Genomic DNA, 23,825 nt, shown 5'->3' on the forward strand with positions numbered 1-23,825 from the left:
TTTTGCATGATCGGCATCATACTGTATTTTACTACATTGTGTATTTTGGACGTAGTGAGCTGTGTCCACTGCACAGTAAGTAGTTGGCATATTTACGTCGAGTGAAAAATATTCAAATCACATTGATTTACAATTGTTATGAACCTTATGAGTAAGTGCTAATATATTACTGATTGAAAATAATTTACATATATAATGACTAGGCAAATGAAGCGTCTAATTAAGTACTTAAGTCTAACACACTCACTCTAGTAAGGCATTAACAACATTGAATCGTGTCATAAGTAAAATAATTTAATATTGTGTTTAACAAATACATAATAAATAACGTTTACACATATACAAACTTATAGAATAATTGTGCAGAAAATAGGACCAAGATTCATTAAGACTAGTTTAAAAATATAATTGATGGCACATCTAATAACTAAAGTTTAAATGCTTTGTGCTCAATACTTAATTATTAGTTTAAAATGAACGATTATTAAAGCACTACAAAAAATCGTATTGGAAGACTAAATTATTAGGTGGAATGTTAGATATCGTTGAAATATAAAATGAGATTCAAATATCGTGGTAGACTAGAGAGAAAGAATGAATATTTGAACTAATTCACAAATGTTTGTAGAACATCCGGTGAGGCCGTTCGAAGCTGTAGGCCAATGTATAAAAACAATTAGGAACATGTAAACCCACAATCTGCAATCACTAATCACAAAATACTGGATACATGTTTCAATACAGGCTTCTTAATAACAAAAAAAAAAACTTACATAACTAAATATTTGCTTTGTCAAATGTACTGTTTAGATTAAGGCAAAGCCCATTCAACTCCGGTCATATTTTGTGCTAAGACAACATTATCTTCCTCCAGGGTCAAAATTTTGTTCAGCTTATAATTGCCTCCACTTTTGGATAGCAATCACATTTAATTTTTTATGAGATTTTTTAAAGGAAGTGGTCTATCAATGTCTAAGCACAAATAAAGTATAAATACATTGTATACATTCGTTCCCATTTACTTCTTCAATAACACATTTTACTAACTTATTCCGAGATCCCAGCTCTCGACATGCACTTCAATAGGTATATTATCTTTCTAATATTCCACACAAGTGTTAATTCAATGATCTTAATAAGAGCACTCGATCTCCTTATTATATTATATAAATCTAGTCAACTTATGTGTTATTTTTGTTTACAAATACGTTTTGATGAAAAACATAAAAAAGTTTCCTAAAATTAACAAGTCAATGAATTTTAATTCTTCTTAAATGTCATATTTTAAGTTTATTCTTATAATTTTAAAGCCTCTATTGACACAGTACCCACTATCACGATGTTTTCCATAAATCTTGTGTGGCGTGCGAGACAAGTAGTGACAAGCTTAAAAATTAATTGTACTATAAGAAAGCGTATAGCGGTGACTTAGTTTAGGTACGCGAAGATATTGTACAAATAAGACTCGTTGTGATCTCGCCAGAAATACAAGACCGGAGGATGTATCATGGAGACTCTTATAAAATTTGTTACTTTCGGTTACAATACATTCTAAGTGGAGTTTTGGTTTGCACTCGAGTTCGTGTATTTCTGGCGGGAGCAATTCGACGTTAAGGTAGGTACGCGCCGTAATAATTTGACACTGTGGTGGAGGAGCGGGCGCGGGCGGGAATCAGAACAGCTCGACGACCTTCCGCTTGAGGTAGGCCTTCAGCGGCGCGTAGTAGAGAGTGCGCAGCGCGCGCAGCTCGGGCAGGCGCCGCCACGCCGCCAGCGCCGGCAGCTCCGTCTCGAACAGCAGCAGCGCCAGCAGCGCCAGCGACACCCACACCACCACGAACGACGGCACGAAGGCGCGCAGCAGGCTGAAGCCGCGCCCCCCGCCGCACGCGCCCCGCGCCGCGCCCCCCGCCGCGCCCCCGCCCGCGCCCCCGCCCGCCCCCGCGCCCAGCGTGCCCATCGTCACGCCCGACTCCGACGACGAGTGCTCGAACGAGTCCCGGAGGCTATACTCCGCCGGCAACGCTGGAGAGAAACTCATTTTCAGTACAACCTGCTTATTACTTAGATAATTTAAAACAACTGTGTATACAAAAACACATCACTTTCAGCGCTTCATATTATTTACTATATCCTGCTAGACATATTTAGAATCTGCTATAATAGAGTCACAGTACAAAATTAATAATATACCCATTCTTTTAACATTCTGAATGTAATCATGGAAATGAATGGTCTGTCTCCACACTGAAGAAGGCAGTATAGACTGGCCCAGAGTCCCCACTGACCGTGCGGCTTGTCGTCGTGCGCGGTGTCGGCGCAGGCGAGCGCGATGTCGACGGCGGGCCCGCTGAGCAGACAGGCCCCGTTGCACTCGTCGGGGCCGCTCTCCTCCAGCGGCGCGCTGTGCGTCGAGCGCGGCAGGCTGCTGTAGCCTGCACGACACCACAGTTTAAATACCATATACTTGTAAAACTCACTAATAATACGTAAGGCATACAGCAAACCAAGAGTGCAATTCGAGCCTTGAAGCCACGGCATTATGTGATATTTTGCTGTGGAGTCAGAGTTTTCAATACAATCCGAATTTGGTGCAAATTGGGTGTTAAGGCTGGATAATTTAACGGTCGAATTCGCGACATTTAGGGTTCCCACGAAATTTGTGAGCGTAGCAAAAATGATCGCAAATTTGGAAATTAAAATGCTTAATCAAATAAACAGTAAATCTTAAAAGACCGATAGTTTCCACACGGAGACAGACTTTTTGATCACAAAACACTGAAAAACGGTTAAGTCGAACTTAGTCCGATTCTCGACTACCATCAAAATTCATAACACTCATATTTGCAGTCGTTGTGTGCATGTGCTATTATGCTTATCCTAAGTTCTACACTACACTAGCTACTAAGTAAAGTGTGATAAAATAGATATGTACGATAGATACCGAAGTCGCCGGTCATGGGCGTGGACGGCGTGGCGGGCACGCTCGACGCTTTCCGCTTGCCGCCTGTGCTTGAGCCCTCCTCCTTGAACAAACTAGCTCTATAGTCAAATGTTTACGAAAATTTGAAAAAAAAAGGTAAGCAACACTCATTTTAAAAATTACTAATACGTTTTAATTGACTGTATTCTATTCTTAAAGACGACTAGCACCATGCGACCGACTTAAAAAAAGTAAACAATACTCAGTTCAAAAATTACTAATACGTTTAAATTGATATTCTTAAACATGTTTAGAGAAAAAAGCGATTGGTTAAGATCGCCAAGCCAAAAAACGCGAGTTCTATATCTTCCAGGACATGAGATATAAGAAATGTGTGAACCGCAAATTATTTTGTCCACAGTCTACAAAATCAAATAATAGTACTATTCCAGAGCATAAAGAAGTACTTATAGGAATTTGAATGAATCATCTTAATTATCCATTCAAATGACGACGCCAAACCAGGATGTGACTCATAGTACTGGACCATTTACGGCAGTTAGCGGCAGTCTACAGCTATGGTTCTAAGAAGTATGATTATTTGCCCCACGATATTATAACAATCCATATTGTTACTTCAATTGCCATGCTTGTCAAATAAAATTCTACGAAAAATGGTTCTAAAAAATGGTCTAACACTGAAGTTACTCTACTGAATAGCAACATGTTTACGTAACTAGAAGATTTTTGGCAAAGTCCTACCATTAAAGTGATTGTACTGTGCTGTGCTATATTATGGTGCAACTACTTCATTCATCTGATGTACGACTCATATTTGTGGGTTTCTCAAGCCAAGTGCGCTTAAAAATTCTGGAATTTTGGCATTTGACTGGCCTTTTATAGTGTTTAGACCCTTACTGCCATAACGGAGGTCGAGAGTTCATTTCCCAATTGCTCCGGCCGGGGTGTAATTTATCTATATTATGTATGTTTATCAGTTGCCTTGTACTCATAATACAAGCTTTTTTTAGTTTGAGTCTTCATGGCGTTGTGTGAAAGTTGTGGAATATTATTATGCTCAGTTTACCGTTACATGATCCTTATTTATTTTAAGTCTATAATGTAAGTGTAAGCATTACCTGTGAGTCCCTCGGTGCGAGCAGTCCATCCCTCTCCAGGATCTCTCGCTCGGTGCGGCCGAAGTATTTGAACTTGGTGCCCCACGAGAACAGGCCGCCGCCCGAGTACACACACGCGTCAGATGAAGACGGTAACCTTGTGTATTAGGGCATAGTATTAGTGGAGAATTGAATAAAATGTTGAGTTGGCCAATTTAAGTAAATGAGCAGGCAAACTCAATACTCAATCATTTATTGCATTCCATATGTTACTTACTACATGTTGGGTGGGGAAAACTACACAATTTTGTGAAAATTCATCATCATCCTAGCCTTTTCCCAACCATGTTGGGGTCGGCTTCCAGTCGACCGGCCAAACCCGATTTCACGATAAACTAGTTTATAGTATATATATAGTTTAGTATATAGTTTATAGTATAGTAGTTAACATATATATATTTCATGTTTGTTACTTGAAGAATAAGTAGATATAAATTGTACTCACGTGAAAAACAGCATCTGTTCAATAGCGCAGCACCACACGTGGCGGCAGGCCGGACCGTTCGGACATTTAAAACCAACCGTGTGCTTTTTCTGAAAACAATAAACAAATTTTACTAAAACAATTTTATACAAAAAAAAATAGTATTAAAATTTATAATCTAACCTTCACATTATTACTAACAATAGTAACAATACATAATTTTTTATTATGATAAGTTCAATAAAGTCCCTGTTTCTCTACCATTCAGTGACCCATCTTTAGCAAATGAAATAATAGTCAATTTACATTAACCAACTTAATTATATTAAGTCTCACTTAGAATTTATGTGAATTGGAATTAGCGTGCTTATAGTCACAAACGTAGCAATTTCGAAAACTATTTCACAGTTATTCCCTTACAAATTTTATAATGAGTAAATAACTGTTAAATAAACCGAGCATTTAATACTGCGTGAGATAATAATCTGGGCGTGTTTCCACGCTACTAAATAATCACAGTACTTTTTACTTTTGTCCGAATATAAAAGACTTTCACTATTATTTGCAGCTGAATCGAGATTATGCATTGGATGGACTCGTCAAAGGGTCAATTACTTTCAACCGGTTTGCGAAAGCTTGCAATTTCTATTGACAGGCTTTTATAATACTTTCACAAAGAGCTAAATACTAGTTATATTTTATCGCAGACCTATATAACATATCCATTGTAAAAACGCTTTAATGTTACAGTTTTAAGGTTGATTTTTGCATGGTAATGATTGGTATTAAAAAGGATGGTGGTCAAATCAATGCACACCGGTCTTTACTCAATGCCCAGACTCCGTTAATCTGAGCTCAAGGCTCAAGGTCATTAGGGGAGATGTTGTCCTTTGAATGTAACCCTAGCTTGATTGGTTCACCCCTGGCATAGTAACAATTGTTGAATACTGGCTTTGTGGAGGTAATAATGGTCTTTTTGTACTCCATAACATAAAGGTATAAAGGATTGTGATCTTATTCAGTGGTTGAATTGAGTTGTACAGACATGGGTGCTTAACCAATGTAATAAATTATTTACATATCAAAATAGAATGTTGAAAGGAGTAATAATATTTTTTTTTTATTTGGAACATTTGAACTTTATATTACCTACTGATGCATTATTTGGGCATATATGTAGTTAGTAGTTCCTTTATATATCAGTACTTATGTATTTATTTCCTCCTAATCATCGATACGGCTAAGTAATTCGAGAAGCTCTTTCTATGAAACATCTGATAATTATTAAAAAATTAGTTCGCATTATGTGTCTTTTTACTTTTTTTTCATTGACATCCTAACTTATTTAAGCACTAGCTGTTGCCCGCGACTTTGTCTGCGTGATTCTCAAGATGTGAAAAACTATGAAGTTTACTAATTAATTATTTATAATAACGATCATAGCAAAAATGTAATGCAATATTGAAAATGAAACACTTTTTTCTATATATTGCAAGTAGAAAAAAATAACAGAAAGGTATAACCCAGTCTTAGCACTTCTGCTAAAAATGTTTTACTTTCGTAATTTTCCATTTATTAATTGGGGTGGGTTATGATTTTCGAGCACCTCTGTTCTTGGGCCGAAACCTGAAATTGCTAGATGGATTATGACAGTGATTATGAGGTATCATAAAATTATTATTGTACTGTAACCAAAGAGGTAAACCAGAACCATATTACTGATGCCCCAGTGTCCGTTTGTCTGTCTGTCACCTGGCTGTTTTTCAGCAACAGTGATAGCCAGACAGTTGTTATTTTCACACACGATGTTTTCTGACGATATAAAGAAGATGTCAAATTATTTTTGTAGACGGAGCTGGTGAATTGAGAGTCGGGCTCGGTAACTGTGGATTTTACATAGTGTTATAGTGGTTTCTTAGGTTTACGCGAATGTTAGACATTGAAATGAAACTACTTTTACGGATTTTATCGCGGTGTAATTTTTGATTTTAGTTCCCGACGTTTCGACACCTTTGCAGGTATTGCACGGGCAGTCTGCCCGTGACCATGATACCTGCATAAATATAATATACCGCGATAAAATCCGTAAAAGTAGTTTCATTTCAATTACATAGTGTTATAAGATATAAGATTTTGCAAAATTGCACCCAGATAAACGGTTTCCTGAAACACGTTATGTTTGATTGTCCTCTTAATATTAAAACTGAAATATTTTGGAATATTTCCAAAATAAAAAAGTTGGTAAACGTGTTATCTTGGCCCCTGGTGTTTTGATCATGATTTGCCTTTAAATTGCTGATAAATAAATAGCGTGATAATAAAAAAAAAATCAGTCACCCCTTTTTAAAATTGACAATGACAAAAATCTAAAGTATAGGATATGTGTAATTTGTTACGACAAAGCAAAATATGAACATAAAAGTGACTTCATATGCATGAGTTCTACATATTTACTGTACCAATTTACAAAGAAAAATTACGTATTTTATTCGTTAACATACCTGACGATCATTGAAGTAAAATCCCTACCGTCATCCCTACTGCATAATATAAATGGAACTTAAATAAAGACTACATGAGGTTACGCTGTCGATACCGACAGCCAAAATGAATTTTCCAGACATTGTATGACGAATGTAAGTGCTGATAGCTACACGCACATTATGTTCCTAATCCACGTCGGCTTAGGGATCTCAGAGACTTCTTCAGTCTCGTTCCTTCCCCTGTTTTTACCAGGCTACGAAAGAAGAAAATTTTAAATAAGTAGAGAATACAATAAATTGTTAAAGGAATTTTTGGAAGCACGTCTCTATAATGGCGGATGTAGACCGATCAAATCGTTAAAATATTGAAAAATCCCAGGTATCAGCAGACATTATTCTATCAATAGATACATAATATATATTCATTGATAGCTTTGGTCTTGTAGATCTTTCACATTGCATACCTATTTAAATGCAGTTTTTATGCAAGTTTTCTGGGCTTTTTTATCCGAAATACTTTTGGCCCATTTATGTTGCAAATTTAAGATAAAAAAATTGTTGCTAGTTGTTACAGATGAACCAAGGTAATAATTAACTGTATCGTTCAGTATTTTTTGTTATGCATAATTATAGATGAGATCAATGTGAACTACATGCTACTTTGGGTTGAGTGTCACTACGAATGTTTTGATCTTGAAGTAGCATCGCCAACATTACCGAGCTAAAAACATAGGTATATATTCCTATCGTAAATAAATACAAAATCATATTACGGCATTCCACATTTGAAATTGAGTAATTTTAGTACATCAATAAAAATAAAAAGAATTTAAGTTCCTTTCTTTCAAGAATGTACTGATTACGGTAACAATTGCATAAAAAAACGTATTATATGTTTATGTTTCTTTTATTTTACTTGTGAAATAGTCGCGGTAGGCCTATATCAGACTTGAAAGAGAATAAAATGACTAATTTTGTGAAAATGATTTAGTTTCGAAAAATCCTATTATTGCTCTGCAAAAGTCTTAAGATAAATAGCGTGATGTTTTTTTTTGTAAATTGATGACCGAGCTGCCTACTACTGAATGGGGTGAAAATACACCTCATAATTGTATTACACGATGTTACGGGTGAGTCCCGTTAAAACTTTACTGCTCATGCCCCCTGCATAGTAGCGTTATGGTTTTTGTATATTTGTTGTATCATGTATACGATAAGGTTCATGCAAAATTTGAATGAAATATATTCAGTAGTTTATGAGATAATTTGATATTTGTTTATAGATATAAAAGGCTCCTGCTCACCCCCTGTAACGAAATGCGGGATAATAAGTAAAAAGTATGTTGACCGGACCTCTTGTTTATATTCTCTGAAAATTTGAATCAAATCTATCCAGTACTTTCCGAGATCTTTCCGGACATACATACAGACAAACAGACAAACAGACAAAAATTCTAAAAATCATATTTTCGGCATCGGAATCGTTCGTAGACCACCCTGCAATTATTCTTTTTAAAAAATATTCAATGTACAGTTTTCACTTTTCTACAATTTTATTATATGTATAGATTATAAATAAGTTTAAAAATGTTGTTTACCTCTGGATAATTAAGATGTACAATAAACATCCTTCCTTCAAAGTTGATCTTGTGCACTTCGGACCACTTGAAATGGTGCGTCTTCCGACTGCCCTGGAACGTGAGGATGCCGCTGTGGTTGATGCCCAGGTACAACTGGTTGCCTCTGTGGTCCTGGGAACATGGAAAACCGGTAATGTAGAATAGGTGTGTTTATCATTAGAAGGGAGTTTATTACTGGTAATAATATCAATAAACTACATTTATTTAATTATATTAAATATATATCACTATTAATAAACTACCGACACAACGAATTGTTGTACACAGATTAAATGTATTTTTACTGTTTTTTGTAAGTAATTTATACAATATTTTTAAACTTGCACTAGTTGAAAGACAATCTTGCCTTTGTTGAGTCAGTCTTGCAGAAGCTATGTATTTAGAATAGCTGCTTAAAACGTGTTTACACATACAAAAATCTAGCATGTACTGTCTCAGAGTTGCTGAAAAGCAGCTAAATCTTTAGAAAATCCCTTTCTACGCCATCTCAAAGCAGTAAGTTTCCTTATTATATGTATTATTTGGGACAAAGTTGCTGAAAGAATTTTATAGTTTCTAAACAAAAACAGAAGTGTTATAGTCTAATAACATACAAAAAGAATAGTAAAAACTGGAATGTCCACCACTATTTTACTTGTGAGACAATAGACATCTACATATCTACTAGACATAATAAGGAAGAGTACAACTACCCAAACCTTCACAGGATGCGGGTCGACGCCGTACGTGTCGAGCTGGCACGCGATCTTCACGAAGGTCCGCTCGGCCTCCTGCGTCGACATGCCCTTCACACCGCCGCTACCGCCGGGGGTGCCTTCTACCGGCTCTCTGTGCAGCTCCTGGATATATAGGTCATTTTTAAATACAAATTGATCGATATCGAGATTGAGATTGATATTGAGAGTATGAGTCGGTTTCCTATTAAAATTAAATTAAATTTTTAGTATCTATAGGTTTAAGGTAAAGGCCTTTCGTCACAGACTGCGTTATAAGGGTGGTTATGGTTTTGTACACATAACTAAAAGAGTCTGCTGCTAGAGATTTTTTTAGAAATAAGCAGCATATTATATACATCATACATCATATTTGCAATGTTGTGTTTTTTTACTATTTCGCATGTGTTTACATAAATGAATAAAAACGAGGTACCTAAATAAAATACCGAACTCTTTCTTTCTCTCTGTCTTTTTAAATCAGAACAATATGAAAACTATATTTCGACGTATCGGGGTACATTATTATCTGAGTATGGTTCGAGGAAAATACCTCAATTAACACGCCTACGTAATACACGTTAATCAATTCAGTGTTTACCTATCACTTTTTATCATGTTTTGTTTGGCTAGTAATGTTTTAGGTTAGACTAGATTATTCTCAATACCTATACCTAATCGGTTATATCGGCTCTTTACTAATTTATTAGTCGTATACCTAAGTTTTAAGTACTTATACATAGGTATGTGGAAAAGGAACTTTTAAATTCCAGTAATCTATAGAGATTCCTAAATTCACATTATCTAACCGACAGAAGATAGTACAAGATAACACTTAACATGTGTAAATCTAATCCCGATAGCTAACAATGTACTGCTTATCTAAACGGCGACACTCTGACCTCACAACGTCTCACATGTTTTGACGTCTACGATAATGTGATTTACGAGATTATTTGCATCTTATACATCATTTAATTCTATTTACTGTTGTTTTCTATTGCTTTTATATAGCCACGTGTATTGTTTGAATAATGCATCGGTTATTTGAATTATGAAAGTTATAGAAAGTTGCGTGTATGTAGATTGTAGGTGTATTTATTGTTATTAATAAAACTCGACCAATTCTTAGATAATGATTTTTTATACTACCATCTATTCATTCCGGATTATATCGCCACTGTTTTGTACTATAATTGAAACGATGAAATAAATCAATAAGAAAGTAAATAATTGTTATTGCAATGTATGGGGAAGTCCGAAAGGTGAAATAGATCGTACTAACTTTCCTGCCTAGGTAACTGTTTGTCTGTATATGTTAAAATGGAAAAAACATGATGAATACTGATAACACAACAAGCTGATAATAAAATTAGCATGCTTCGTATCTTCAACGTTTCGCACACCAGAATGACGGCCACGTGGTCGAGCGATGTGTGCTCAATGAGGTTATAGCATTAGAAAGGGTTAATGCACATGGATTATTACCGAATAATTGGTATACCTAAACATGTCATTAATGCTGTATAACTTTCGTAATAGAAAAGTTGTAATAAGTTGTAGCAATAAACAAAATGAAATGGCAAACAAAAATGTTATTACTTTCGCTCTGTCGCCTATTAACTCTTTAACAAGCAATGCACGCATCTCCTTTGCTTAACACTTTATTATTTCAAGAAAAAAACTTATACATAAGCACTTCAATGTTTATTTAACCCAGAGATCGGATTTGCAATCGTCGCTAAAAAGGAATGAGATAACTTTGCGTGATAACTTTGGTCACCACTTACTACCTGAGAAATGCATAATTTCGAGTGTGTTTTGTTGATTCTCCTGAAGGTATCTCTTCTAGCCGGTAAGAAGGTTCTGCTTACCTGTATTCTAGCTTCGATGGTGTCCGTTTGTCTGAGGAGTAGCCTCATCTCAGTCACGTAGTTTCCCACATGGATGTTAGGGTCATAGTCGCCAAGCTCGACTAGACAAAACAGACATATCATCAAGAATTACTCAGTATAATTATTTATAAACAAGATAGTATGTTGCAGATTGGAGTGCATCATTTTAACATCATACTGGATCAGAAGATTTGGTCCTTTTTAATAAATATTCTGCAATTTCAAACTTTTATGAAATTTAATTTCTTTTCATAATTAAAACTAGAAAAAATAAATTGTTTGTCCAGCTGTTAAAGATCATCCTATATATTTTTCAATGTCAAAAATATAATTAAATGGTTAAATTTTAAAGGTGACACAATTGTGAAATTTCATCATAATTATATGCATTTTGTATTATAACACAAGGAATATGCAAAAAACGTAAATCAACTTCCTGTACTGTTATCAGAACTGGTGGTAACATTATCTTAGGAAACAATGTTATAAAAAACTCCAGCACTCTTATCTCCAACCTTATCAATACTGTGAATCATGTTAGAGTAGATTTATTTCCTCGTAAATTTCTAGACATCAAAATTCAAATTGCTTGAACCATGGAAATGAATTATGCTAGAATTTGATATCCTTTCTTTAATTCCTTTCTTTATCCTTTCTTTATATTATTTAACAAGCACAAATTACATAAACAACACTTGTATAACACAAAGTCATCATCTAATTTATCAGAATTCTTTATTCAACAATAGCTGCAAGAAATATAAACAGTTGCAAAATAAGAGTTTACAATAAATTACACAGAACATAAAGTTAAACACCAAAAAAATAGTAGTCAATGCTACGATGAAAATTATTATGAATGTGACAGAATCTTACTTTGTATAATAAGTGCTCCAAGCATAGCTGCCTCATTAGCTGTGCAGTACAGCCTCCCATGTAACAGATCTCTCTTCAGCTGCAGGTAAATCTGGAACCTTGTCACATCCTCTTTCAGGAGTAAGGGGTTCGGAGGGTAGAACTTTACACGAAAACTGAATAGTATAGGTGATGCATCTGCAAAGAGGTTCTTATTAATAGGTGTTCAACTGATGTTAATGTTAGTAACAACACAAGAAGAATTTAAGATATTATTTAAAGCAAAGCATGTTTACATGAGAGTGATATAAACAAGAATTTCATAAGTTTCACATCAAAGCACAATTTATTGCACAATGGATTAACATAATCTGCTCACCATCAACAAAATATTTTTTTATGAAAACCTCATTTCTAATTACATAAAAAAATCACTGTCAGTCCAAAACTTATGTTTTGAATAAGATAATTTACATGTAACTGTCATTGTTTTGTACATATTTTTATATTATTTTAATTGTTTTTGTCGTGTTTATGAAACAATATACAAAAAAGGTAATTATGTTTTGCTATTCCATTTTATTTTGACATGTAGTATAGAAGATCTTCATTTACATTATTAGTATTTTTACTTTTATTCTTGACTGTGTATTTATCATGTTGTGCAATACATGTGATTGCACAATATGTTATAAACAGGTACACAGCTAGGTACGTATGAATATAACATTGTGAAATCCAACCACATGGTGCCGAATGGTTCTTGTAAACCAATTCTTAGAACAATTAAAATGTTTAATGGATTTGTAAACAATATATTAAACTCTTTACATAGAAACTACCATTCTTTAAATTGTTAATTGCACTGTAGGTGTTTCCAATTAAGACCAATTAATTAATTGTTGTATACATTGCAATTTTAGAATGAAGAAGTTTAGGATGTAGGCACAAAACACTCACCTTTGACCTGTTTAAGTATTAACTTGGCCATATGCAGCCAATGCTGAAAAAAAAAGACAATCTTACTTTCATAAACAATTTCTACATGGTGTGATGGTTTAAAAATGAAGTTAGTATTGTCATGTAAACAACAGAAGGTATATTTAAAATTGGTGGCGTCTTTTTCTCTTTTTAATCTCATAGTGAATTTGTAAGATAAAGTAGGTTTTATGACTTATAATGTAACATCATAATTGTGAAATAAAAGCTTGGCTTATTGCAACATAAATATTCAATCAGACCTAAATCTATTAGATTTTAATGAAATGGAAACTGTCAGTAGCTACATGTTTTCAATGATATTTTCAAATACTTTAAAATTATTTTGGCTAATATCCAGCTTTGTGAAGGCATAAACATCGAAACAATGGTTTAGAATTAAAAAGCATATTAAAGACTAGAAATTAATTTAAGATCTTTGAATTTTATTTAAACAGAGTAACTAAATAAATGTAGGTATGTAATGTCACATACATTTTGGCAAACATTCAAGACCTATAGATTTGATTGCTGTTTTGACTAATTTATCTGATTGGGTGTATACTTATACAAATTACTTGGAGGAGTAGTTAACTCACCAGATATTTTATACCATGTTCACCTAAATTGTGAATTAATATTTATTATTCCAACATACCAACCTTGACAATTTAATTGGGTAGTGTTAATGAACAACATGTTTTCACTACAAAATTAATTATTTACTCACTCGTTGACCACCGGCATCCACATATCGCAGTCCGAAATAATCAGTCTCTGTGAGATTCAACTGTTGACACACATGCTCCAACAAGAACTTGCCCTTATAACTTGGCTGAAAACAAACGCCAAATATAATAAATGTACCCAAGTGGTAAATTATTATTGTGTTTGTAAATACTAACGTGGAATTCGCATTCTAATATCTCTGTATCTTCTAATAGTCTAACTGTACATTTATAAACAATATCTCCGCGACTTTTGAACATGCTGCCTATAATTTAAATATCAAAGTAACACGCTAAATGTTCCTAAATATTTAACATTTTATATATAATTCAACACATTATTAAGTTAATTTTGATTCCATTTACAAATTCATGGAATTTTTCATTTGTTTCGTATTTCGATTTTGATACAAGATAGAAACTGGGGTGCGGACAGTGCGGTGCGGGGGTGAGAAAATTTGACATTTCTTCAAATTCTGCGTTTAAAAATAATGACTGATTTAAGACTCTCTTTGATTAATTTGAGAAATTGAATAATACAAGAGATTTGAACTCCTTCATATTGCAATCAATATTATGCTATAAATAAAACCATTGTTTACTTGATTTATTATTGTATCAATATTTTGTGAATTCCATAAAAAAACATTTCAGTTACTCTTCTGTTTGTTTAATACGTACAAATAAAGACGTGCTTCATGATTATAAACATCTAATAAATTTCGCATTTAATTAGCTTTTTTATCAAAAACTGCAATCTATTATGCTGGTGTTGTCAATATCTAAAATGCTGCTTACTACATTGCTTGTGTTTCTAGACGAATGTGCACATCGAAACATCATATCCGTTTATAATATTTTATTGCCAAACTAAAAATTGTTACCACTCTCTAGTGGTAAAACTGTAACATTCACATTTAAGAAGTAGTATTTTTATACTTGGGAAAATTTAAGATGAAATCGCTTTTAGAGACGATATATATTCCATATTCTTTAATAATTCCTACAAAAAGCCTAATCGTGTCGCCTCTCCCCCCATCTGAAACGTCAAGTAATCTTACAATGGGTTGACAAGGAGATTAAAGAGGTTATAACGAAATGTTTTAAAAATTGGTCTGCCATTATACCCATAACACTGCATGCTTTAATTTCACTTATCTAATTTTATGATGTACAATAAAGAATATATTAATTATTTCTTTCATTATATTATAACAAAACACGACGATGAAAATCTTAATTTTTAAATCCAAGATAAACTGCAATTGGCCACAGTAATGGGTAAAAATAATGGGATTGTATCCTTCAAACATAAAGGCTTCGATCCAACTCACTTACCCCTCTACAAAACCATCTCGAAAATACCACTTTTTGCTCTGTTGACCAATCAGTGAGTACATTATTTCAAAAGATTTTTATCACAATTGAATATGACAGCAGTTCTGATTTATCTTGAAGAATTTTATATTACAAGTTGAATTCAAGCTGGTTCAAAGAGTTGGTCCCATTAGTTCCTGTTAGTTTTCAAAACCGCTGAAAAGAATTTGATTTTACTAACTTGTAAAGAAGTAAAAAAAAGTAACAAAGAACCAAATCATATTGGAAAAAAACAATCGGAATCGAACAGGAACATAATAAAATTATATTTTTCAAATAATTCCAAGTCAGGTAATTATTTACTACGTATAAAAAATTAAAATAATTTACACAGGGACAAGTTAAAGATTTTATAATTTTATTAAGAACACCACAGTCATATTTACACGAATTAGCGGTACGGGTGGACACAATCAGGGAGTTTTAGGCAAAGAGCGGCCACACCAAACGCCGGAAGTGACTCCTCTCGTTCCAGCCAGCTGAAAGAGCAACCATTTCTCGTCCATTCTGTTGGAGTCTATCTCGGATATTACACGTGGATTGTAATCCGTGGTGAGTGTCAGAAGAAATAGTTAAGTGCAGTGATTTTAAGTGGTTATAGTTTACCGTAAGCATTAACGATTGTGTTTTTCTTATAGTAATAGCGGCTATTATTCGTTTTCAACAATGTTGATCGCTATTGTGGTGTAAATCAGAACCCTTATGTTACACGTTTCACATCAGACATATTGTAACGTTGAGCTGTAAGGAAGATTTAATGCAGCTATTGTTTATTTAATTGCTGCTGTTAATATTTAAACCAAGAATTAACACAGTTGCGTTTGCTTACGCGTCACACTTGTTCACTGACCGGCTCGCCACCGCCACCACGTGGTTGATTGCACACTTGTTTTCCCACTTAACTCATTTCATATTGTATTGTATGATTTTATATGATTAACTATTTACCATTTAGGATGCATCTACTGGCAATCGTTCATTATTTTTCATAAAATTCTCGTAATGGCTGACATCCATTGTGAAATGTCAAGATAGGGCGAGGCGGCCATGCGGCCGCCATATTGCCGGCCGCACGATACATGAGGTTGTGACCTTGCAGATGCCGGCTCGCATCACACTGCCCATTGAAACTTTTTTGTCAATAACAATCGATTAATTATTTTTCATTTGTTTTGTTCCAGACTAACCAAAAATGGGCAAGGAAAAGACTCACATTAACATTGTCGTCATCGGACACGTCGACTCCGGCAAGTCCACAACCACTGGTCACTTGATCTACAAATGCGGTGGTATCGACAAGCGTACCATCGAGAAGTTCGAGAAGGAGGCCCAGGAAATGGGTAAGGGTTCCTTCAAATATGCCTGGGTATTGGACAAACTGAAGGCTGAGCGTGAACGTGGTATCACCATCGACATCGCCCTGTGGAAGTTCGAGACCGCTAAATACTATGTCACCATCATCGACGCCCCTGGACACAGAGATTTCATCAAGAACATGATTACTGGAACCTCCCAGGCTGATTGCGCCGTGCTCATTGTCGCCGCCGGTACCGGTGAGTTCGAGGCTGGTATCTCCAAGAACGGACAGACCCGTGAGCACGCTCTGCTCGCTTTCACCCTTGGTGTCAAGCAGCTGATCGTTGGTGTCAACAAAATGGACTCCACTGAGCCTCCTTACAGCGAATCCCGTTTCGAGGAAATCAAGAAGGAAGTCTCCTCTTACATCAAGAAAATCGGTTACAACCCAGCTGCCGTCGCTTTCGTACCCATTTCTGGATGGCACGGAGACAACATGTTGGAGCCCTCTACCAAAATGCCCTGGTTCAAGGGATGGTTGGTTGAGCGCAAGGAGGGTAAGGCTGAAGGCAAGTGCCTTATTGAGGCTCTTGATGCCATCCTGCCCCCTGCTCGCCCCACAGACAAGCCCCTGCGTCTTCCCCTTCAGGACGTATACAAAATCGGCGGTATTGGTACGGTGCCCGTAGGCAGAGTCGAAACTGGTATCCTCAAGCCTGGTACCATCGTCGTCTTCGCCCCCGCCAACATCACCACTGAAGTTAAGTCCGTGGAGATGCACCACGAAGCCCTCCAGGAGGCTGTACCCGGAGACAACGTTGGTTTCAACGTTAAGAACGTCTCCGTCAAGGAATTGCGTCGTGGTTACGTTGCTGGTGACTCCAAGAACAACCCACCCAAGGGTGCCGCCGACTTCACTGCTCAGGTCATCGTACTCAACCACCCCGGTCAAATCTCAAACGGATACACACCCGTACTCGATTGCCACACAGCTCACATTGCCTGCAAGTTCGCCGAAATCAAAGAGAAAGTCGACCGTCGTACAGGTAAATCCACCGAAACCAACCCCAAATCCATCAAGTCTGGTGACGCCGCCATCGTCAACCTGGTACCCTCCAAGCCTCTGTGTGTGGAGTCCTTCCAGGAGTTCCCACCCCTCGGTCGTTTCGCTGTGCGTGACATGAGGCAGACCGTCGCCGTCGGTGTCATCAAGGGTGTCAACTTCAAGGAAGCTGGTGGTGGCAAGGTGACCAAAGCCGCTGAGAAGGCCACTAAGGGCAAGAAGTAGCTAGCGCTGTTAACAGCACAATTTTTCATTCAACTGCGATACTTCATTCACCGCAAGGTGTTCCGAAGGAAAGAAGGGCTACAAACTCATTCCTTTTCTATATTTTTTACAAGGCTTATACTGTAACATTATTTTATAATTTATATAAGGTTATATCTGAATTATTTTGTTTAAACTGCAAACTAATGTGTAAATTCATAGAATAAAGGTAGCCTCCAGTAAAAATTACTTCTGAGTTTAGATTTATTTCATTTACCTTTCATTCACACACTCAACACGTCATGTCAAAACTAAGCTAACCTCAGCAATAAACATCCTGAAAGTTTTATAAGTGTAAAATCAGAATGTTAACAGCAAGCGCAATAAAATGGCATAAATGTAACTAAGTAGGTTATTGAACTTACAAGTATTTTTGGATGCCGGACGTATGTCGTGAGTGCCAAATTTCAAAATTATGCCAATTTTTGGGTAGATAAAAATACTTTGGAGACATACTTGGCAATCACTAGATTAATGAATACTAGAATCACTTGTTTTGTCAAAAAAGGATGTTAGGTACACTCAATGCGACCGTGTACCAATAATATTTTTTGCATTTTTTATTTTCGAAGTAATTGTCACAATTTGGTGCTAATATCCTTTACGCCCCTAGTCCAGGCATCAGTTCGTATGCATCGACGTAATACACAACAAAGAACAACAAAGTATTAATCACGCCATTGAATCGGGACAACATAATAATTCCTGGGTACATATTGATCGCGACTCACGCCTTTCCTATCAGCTAAAGATCAAGATAAGGTTAGTATTCGAGGTTTTGAGGCTAATGCATAATTACCTTTTAAGATAGTCATTTGGTGCAATCATAGGTAGCGGTAATGACTCATTACTGAACAGTGACTTGAACTGTGAAATTAATTTAACTTGCAATTTTGGTATCGCCCAACATTAACTTTTATTATTCAATAAGATAAAGGAAACAACTCTATTTTCAAACTTGCGAAATTACAACAGTCATTCCAAAGGAAAGAAATAGGCCAGGAACTTGTTACAGGCAGAAGCATAACCCGAGATACATCAAACAAGCAAAGAAAGCTATGTATCCTAACTAATACCGACTCATGTGGTTCATTGCAGATAGTAGAAGATACATTCAGCTGCGATTTTGAATATATTCGGTATATGCGACCCAATTGTGATATTAAGCACTTACTTGAGAACATTGATGGCAAACTGGTAGATTACAATAAGAGTGATTACTGTATTATAATGTTAGGGAAAAAAGACTTAGAACTATCAGGTGATTATACAAAAATTATAAACACATTAAAAGAAAGTCTAGAACAAGTTAATCATACTAACATAATAATATGTACTCCCACATACGTATGTGGTGCTCCTATATATAACTATAAGGTTGAAATATTTAATCAACTATTACAATTAGAACTTAAGAACTGTACATATGCATATTTCTTTGATACAAATGTTCCTGTCTCTCTTGACATGTTTTCATACAATACTGGCAAACTTAATAAAAGAGGGTTTCTATGTTTGTATAAAAGTTTAAAACAGTATATTAATTTTTATGATTATAAATCGCCCTTTACACCCAAGAAAAGCACAATGGTATGTACAGATACCCAGAATGGGTACCCTCATTCTACTTCTTGTAACAAAATGAATGACTTGTTTTTTCTCGAATAAATATTTAAATATATTACACCAAAATATTGCTGGATTATTAAAAAAGTCAGATGTTTTAGCTGTTTGTTTAGACGATCTCTTTGAAAAACAAATAAATGTAGACATTATATGTATAACCGAACATTTTGTAATGAAAGGCTACGAAAATCAGTTAAATGTACCAAACTACTGTCTAGCGGCATGTTATAGCAGAAAGGAAAAAAAAAGAGGCGGAGCCTGTATCCTTGTAAAAAACGGACATCGATTTAAGGAATTGCCAAAAATTGCTAATATATCTTCACCAGGAGTTTTTGAATGCTGCGGAATCGAACTAATTGATTATAAGATTATAGTAATATGTATCTATAGAGTACCAAATATCAATAATTTAAATGACTGTCTGGCAAAACTTGAGTTTATCCTAAAAGATGTATCCAATGCACGTCAAAAGAAAATTGTAATTGCTGGAGATTTTAATATTGATATGCTTAAATCAACTAGACAATCTATATCATTTGAGTGCCTACTACTAAATTTTAATTTTAAACTAGCATTGAAACAACCGACTCGTTTGTCTAGCCTGACATGCATCGACAATTTTGCGCATAATTATAAGAAAGCATGTAGGGCCAACGTACTAGATTTTGCGATGTCAGACCACACCGCACAGCTGCTTCAATGTCCAGTTCCTAAAGTATTTACTAATAAGTTCTGGTACTCGACCAGAAGAGACTATGCCAATGAAAACATAATTAAGTTCAAGGATTGTATGAATAGTTTAACCTTTTCGGAGATCTATGAAACCCATGATCCAAATATAGCTTATAACAAATTTATAGATACTTTTAAGATGTTTTATGATTTATGTTTTCCTTTTTACACAATTAAAATAAATATTATTAAAAAACCTAAATGGCTGTCCAGAGGAGTAAAATTATGTAGTAAAAAGAAAAGATTACTTCTATGGCAACTAAGATTAAATCCTAACCAAGTCAACAAAGTAACCTTTAGTAATTACTCCAAATTATACAAAAAAATTATAAAACTAACTCAAAAGTCACAAAACAATTATAACATTAAACAATCTAAAAATAAGTCAAAAACAACATGGCAAATAATTAATCAAACAAAATTAAACATTCCTAAAAACCCGATCAATAGCATTAACCTGGGGAGCTTTAAGATTTCAGATCCTTTAGATATATGTAATGCTTTTAACAATCACTTTGTTGACAAAATACAGCCGAAAATCGACGTCGGAAGCAATCCTAAGCCTCATAGAATAAGCACACAACCAAATTCAATATTTTTAGCACCTAGTGAACCGTATAATATATTTAAAATAATAATGTCCCTTAAAAACACTAATAGCGTAGGGTACGATGGTATTTCTACAAAGGTTCTTAAGTCAGTTGCAAATGATATATGCTTACATCTTAGCTACATTTTAATTTTTTTTTTTTTTTTTACATTTTAAACCTTTGCATAAGTGCTGGCATCTATCCAGATGCGTTGAAAACTTCAATAATAAAACCATTATTTAAAAAAGAGAACAGGGAGATCATGGATTTCTATAGACCGATAGCTCTCATACCAATCATCTCTAAAATATTTGAAAAATACATGTATACAGAAATATATAAATACTTAGAAAAAAATAATATATTGTGTGAGGAACAGAAGGGATTTAGACAGTGTAGAACAATTAATATGGCAATATATGATTTTTTAAATAATGTAATAGAAAAAGTCGATAAACGTACACCCATCTGCGCCATATTCTGTGATATGACGCAGGCCTTCGATTATGTACACTATAAATCCCTATTAAATAAACTTGATGCATACGGTATCCGAGGCAATATCCAAAAATTAATTAAATCTTATCTATGCAACAGAAAACAGATAACTGTGATTAATAGACTCAATGAAGTCAATAAACACGAAGAGATTTATGAATCATCGGTACGTGAGGTTAAATTTGGAGTACCGCAGGGTAGCGTACTGGGCCCTTTACTGTTTATACTTTATATTAATGACCTGCCGAAATTCGTAGACCAACCCTTAACATTGTTTGCCGATGATAGCACCATATCAGTCCCTTGTAAAAATAAAGATACATACGAAAATGATATAAATACATCTCTCAATTCAATGATAACATGGCTAGATCAAAATAACTTAAAAATAAACCTCAGCAAAACAAAAATAATACATTTCAGTCAACGCACACTTGGTGATAGTAACCTAAACATCCATTACGATAAAAACATTATTAATGAAGTCAATAGCACAAAATTTTTAGGGCTGGAAATAGACAAAAGATTAAATTGGAAATCCCAAATTGAAATGTTATGTAAAAAGTTAAGCAAATCCGCATATGCCTTACACACACTTGCACCAGTAGTTGCCACTGAAGCACTTCTAACAGCCTATTATGGCATAGTCGAATCCCACCTACGATACGGCGTTATATTTTGGGGTAACTCGACCGAAAAGGAGACAGCATTTAAGGCCCAGAAAAGATGTCTTCGGTCTATGTTTAATGTAAAATCAACTGATAGCTGTCAACCTTATTTCAGAAAATATAAAATCTTAACATTACCTTGTATATATATCTTAGAAATAGCAGTATTTGTCAAATCAAATCCCCAAAAGTTCACACGAATAAATGACGTAGTACCTCGGAATAGACGTGATAACAGTAGGTTATGTCTTCGCAGTGCCAATACTACACTAATGCGCAAAAGTGTCTGTTGCATGGCACCGGAAATATACAATAAATTACCAAAAACTTTAAAGGATTTGAATATGGTTCTCTTTAAAAAGAAATTGCGAAACTTTTTAGTAGATAAAGCTTTTTACAGTGTCTCTGATTATTTACTGGAAAAGCATATCTCTGTTAATTAGGTAAGATGCAGTTACATAAGGCATGAATAATTTTGTTGATTATCTTTAAGTTTAAAATATTTAACTATACTGTTAATTTGTAATAAGATGTATGGTATGTTTAGAATATTTTAATTGTATACATTTGCATGCCTACTGGCAAAATATGGCTGAACGAATGTTACTTTTATGTCACCACTAATGAAATACCCATATTTGCAAATAAATATCTTTTATCTTTTTTTATCTTTTAAACGGCAGAGTTGAATCACCTTAGGATCTACGTAATAAAATGTCTTCGTAGTGCGTCATGTTTGTGAAACGTCTGTCTGAGATATATATCTAAACAAGCTATTTTGTGTAAAATTATGGTATTATACAAGTACTAAAATTTTATAAGTTGCTCATATTTTGTAATTCACCCTAATTTCACAATTAGCAGGAGAGATATAGACACATACGTCAGGAACACGTGTCGATATAAGAAAGTAGTTGCTTACAGCTTCTCACGTGGCGGTATGTTGCTTCGACTCGAACGTGCCTGTTAATAAAGTTAAAGCAATAACCAAATCCTTCTAAATAGTGTTACGTAGTTTGGTAAGGTTCGCAGCTGGAACTTTGATCGGTACAATACCAGTTCAGAATGAGGTGTTTTAAAAATAAAGAGTAATTAATTACCCGAAAAAAAGGAGCTATAAAAGGGTAGCAATCGCAGCAGTGGTATGTATATTAAGTAAGAGCCTTTGTGCATTATTCTCAATTCTACAAATATCTCTGAGTGTAAGGCTGTCTTGTTGCAATAGAGAACCTACCTCCTACATACGGGTTCCAGACTATAGCCATCTCAATCTATAAGTAGGTACCTACTAATTAATATTAATTAGTGTAGTTTTAGGGGTAATCTATAATTTAATAAAGTCTAGATCTTCTGAATAGAATTTAAAATAATTTTACTCATAAAAGCCATGACATTATTTAGTGTTATAAGCAATATATTTACCCTAAAAGTAGCACGAGATAGGGGAGGCCTTCGCCCAGTCGTGGGAGGACAAAGGTTGTGGATGATGATGATGACCTATTTAAGATGAATGTTTACAGAATTATGATGTGATTTTTGTCATCAGTCTATTTGGCTTTCCAGACGTGTTGTAAGTACTTTATACCATAGAGAGTCACTACAGTACTCAATGTCTCAGGATTATCTGTTTAAAGCATAGGAACCCTGTTTGGGTTAGGGTTTTTGACATGCGTCCTAACTAGAGCATTTGCCAAGAAAATAAGCACGAGTGTGAGGGACCATCACGTTTACGAAATAGGGCGTAGATCTACGTATGGGGTCAGCCCAAAACGAGAACCTACGAACGACTTCGTTCGTCGTAAGCGTGATCGGCTTAATTCTTATGACAGGATAGGAGGAATAGACTCAATAGACAACATAATTATTAAATGGGGAGTAAATATGGAATTCTAGA

At 35.0% G+C, this 23,825-nt stretch overlaps 3 protein-coding genes across 10 annotated transcripts; 2 read left to right on the forward strand and 1 right to left on the reverse strand.

The window, feature by feature from the left end:
• Positions 1-273: 273 nt before the first annotated feature.
• Positions 274-15,664, reverse strand: LOC113501791 (FERM domain-containing protein 5-like). 7 transcript variants are annotated; one of them, XM_026883049.1, is made up of 13 exons: positions 15,581-15,664; positions 15,156-15,350; positions 13,820-13,924; positions 13,072-13,114; positions 12,133-12,309; positions 11,236-11,336; positions 9,341-9,487; positions 8,607-8,759; positions 4,547-4,635; positions 4,063-4,198; positions 2,936-3,026; positions 2,289-2,435; positions 274-2,025 (listed from the first exon to the last, which is right to left on the reverse strand). In XM_026883049.1, the coding sequence occupies exons 4-13, from the start codon at positions 13,100-13,102 to the stop codon at positions 1,673-1,675; spliced, it is 1,425 nt and encodes a 474-aa protein (XP_026738850.1). In that variant the 5' UTR covers positions 13,103-13,114; positions 13,820-13,924; positions 15,156-15,350; positions 15,581-15,664; the 3' UTR covers positions 274-1,672. The 7 variants fall into 7 exon arrangements, with proteins under 7 accessions (XP_026738850.1, XP_026738848.1, XP_026738844.1 ...); XM_026883047.1 differs by lacking the exons at positions 15,156-15,350; positions 15,581-15,664 and adding an exon at positions 13,995-14,432 and having other exon boundaries at positions 2,945-3,026; XM_026883043.1 differs by lacking the exons at positions 15,156-15,350; positions 15,581-15,664 and adding an exon at positions 13,995-14,432.
• LOC113501794 (elongation factor 1-alpha) lies at positions 15,656-18,006 on the forward strand. 2 transcript variants are annotated; one of them, XM_026883052.1, is made up of 2 exons: positions 15,656-15,746; positions 16,376-18,006. In XM_026883052.1, exon 2 carries the CDS (start codon positions 16,387-16,389, stop codon positions 17,776-17,778), a length of 1,392 nt encoding a protein of 463 aa, XP_026738853.1. In that variant the 5' UTR covers positions 15,656-15,746; positions 16,376-16,386; the 3' UTR covers positions 17,779-18,006. The 2 variants fall into 2 exon arrangements, with proteins under 2 accessions (XP_026738853.1, XP_026738854.1); XM_026883053.1 differs by having other exon boundaries at positions 15,707-15,801.
• A 98-nt stretch (positions 18,007-18,104) lies between these two features.
• On the forward strand, positions 18,105-20,941 carry LOC113502097. The gene is made up of 2 exons (XM_026883478.1): positions 18,105-18,579; positions 18,916-20,941. Exon 2 carries the CDS (start codon positions 19,463-19,465, stop codon positions 20,939-20,941), a length of 1,479 nt encoding a protein of 492 aa, XP_026739279.1. The 5' UTR covers positions 18,105-18,579; positions 18,916-19,462.
• The last annotated feature ends 2,884 nt before the right edge of the window (positions 20,942-23,825 follow it).

Source organism: Trichoplusia ni, chromosome 16, assembly GCF_003590095.1.
Source record: "Trichoplusia ni isolate ovarian cell line Hi5 chromosome 16, tn1, whole genome shotgun sequence".
NCBI lineage: Eukaryota > Metazoa > Arthropoda > Insecta > Lepidoptera > Noctuidae > Trichoplusia > Trichoplusia ni.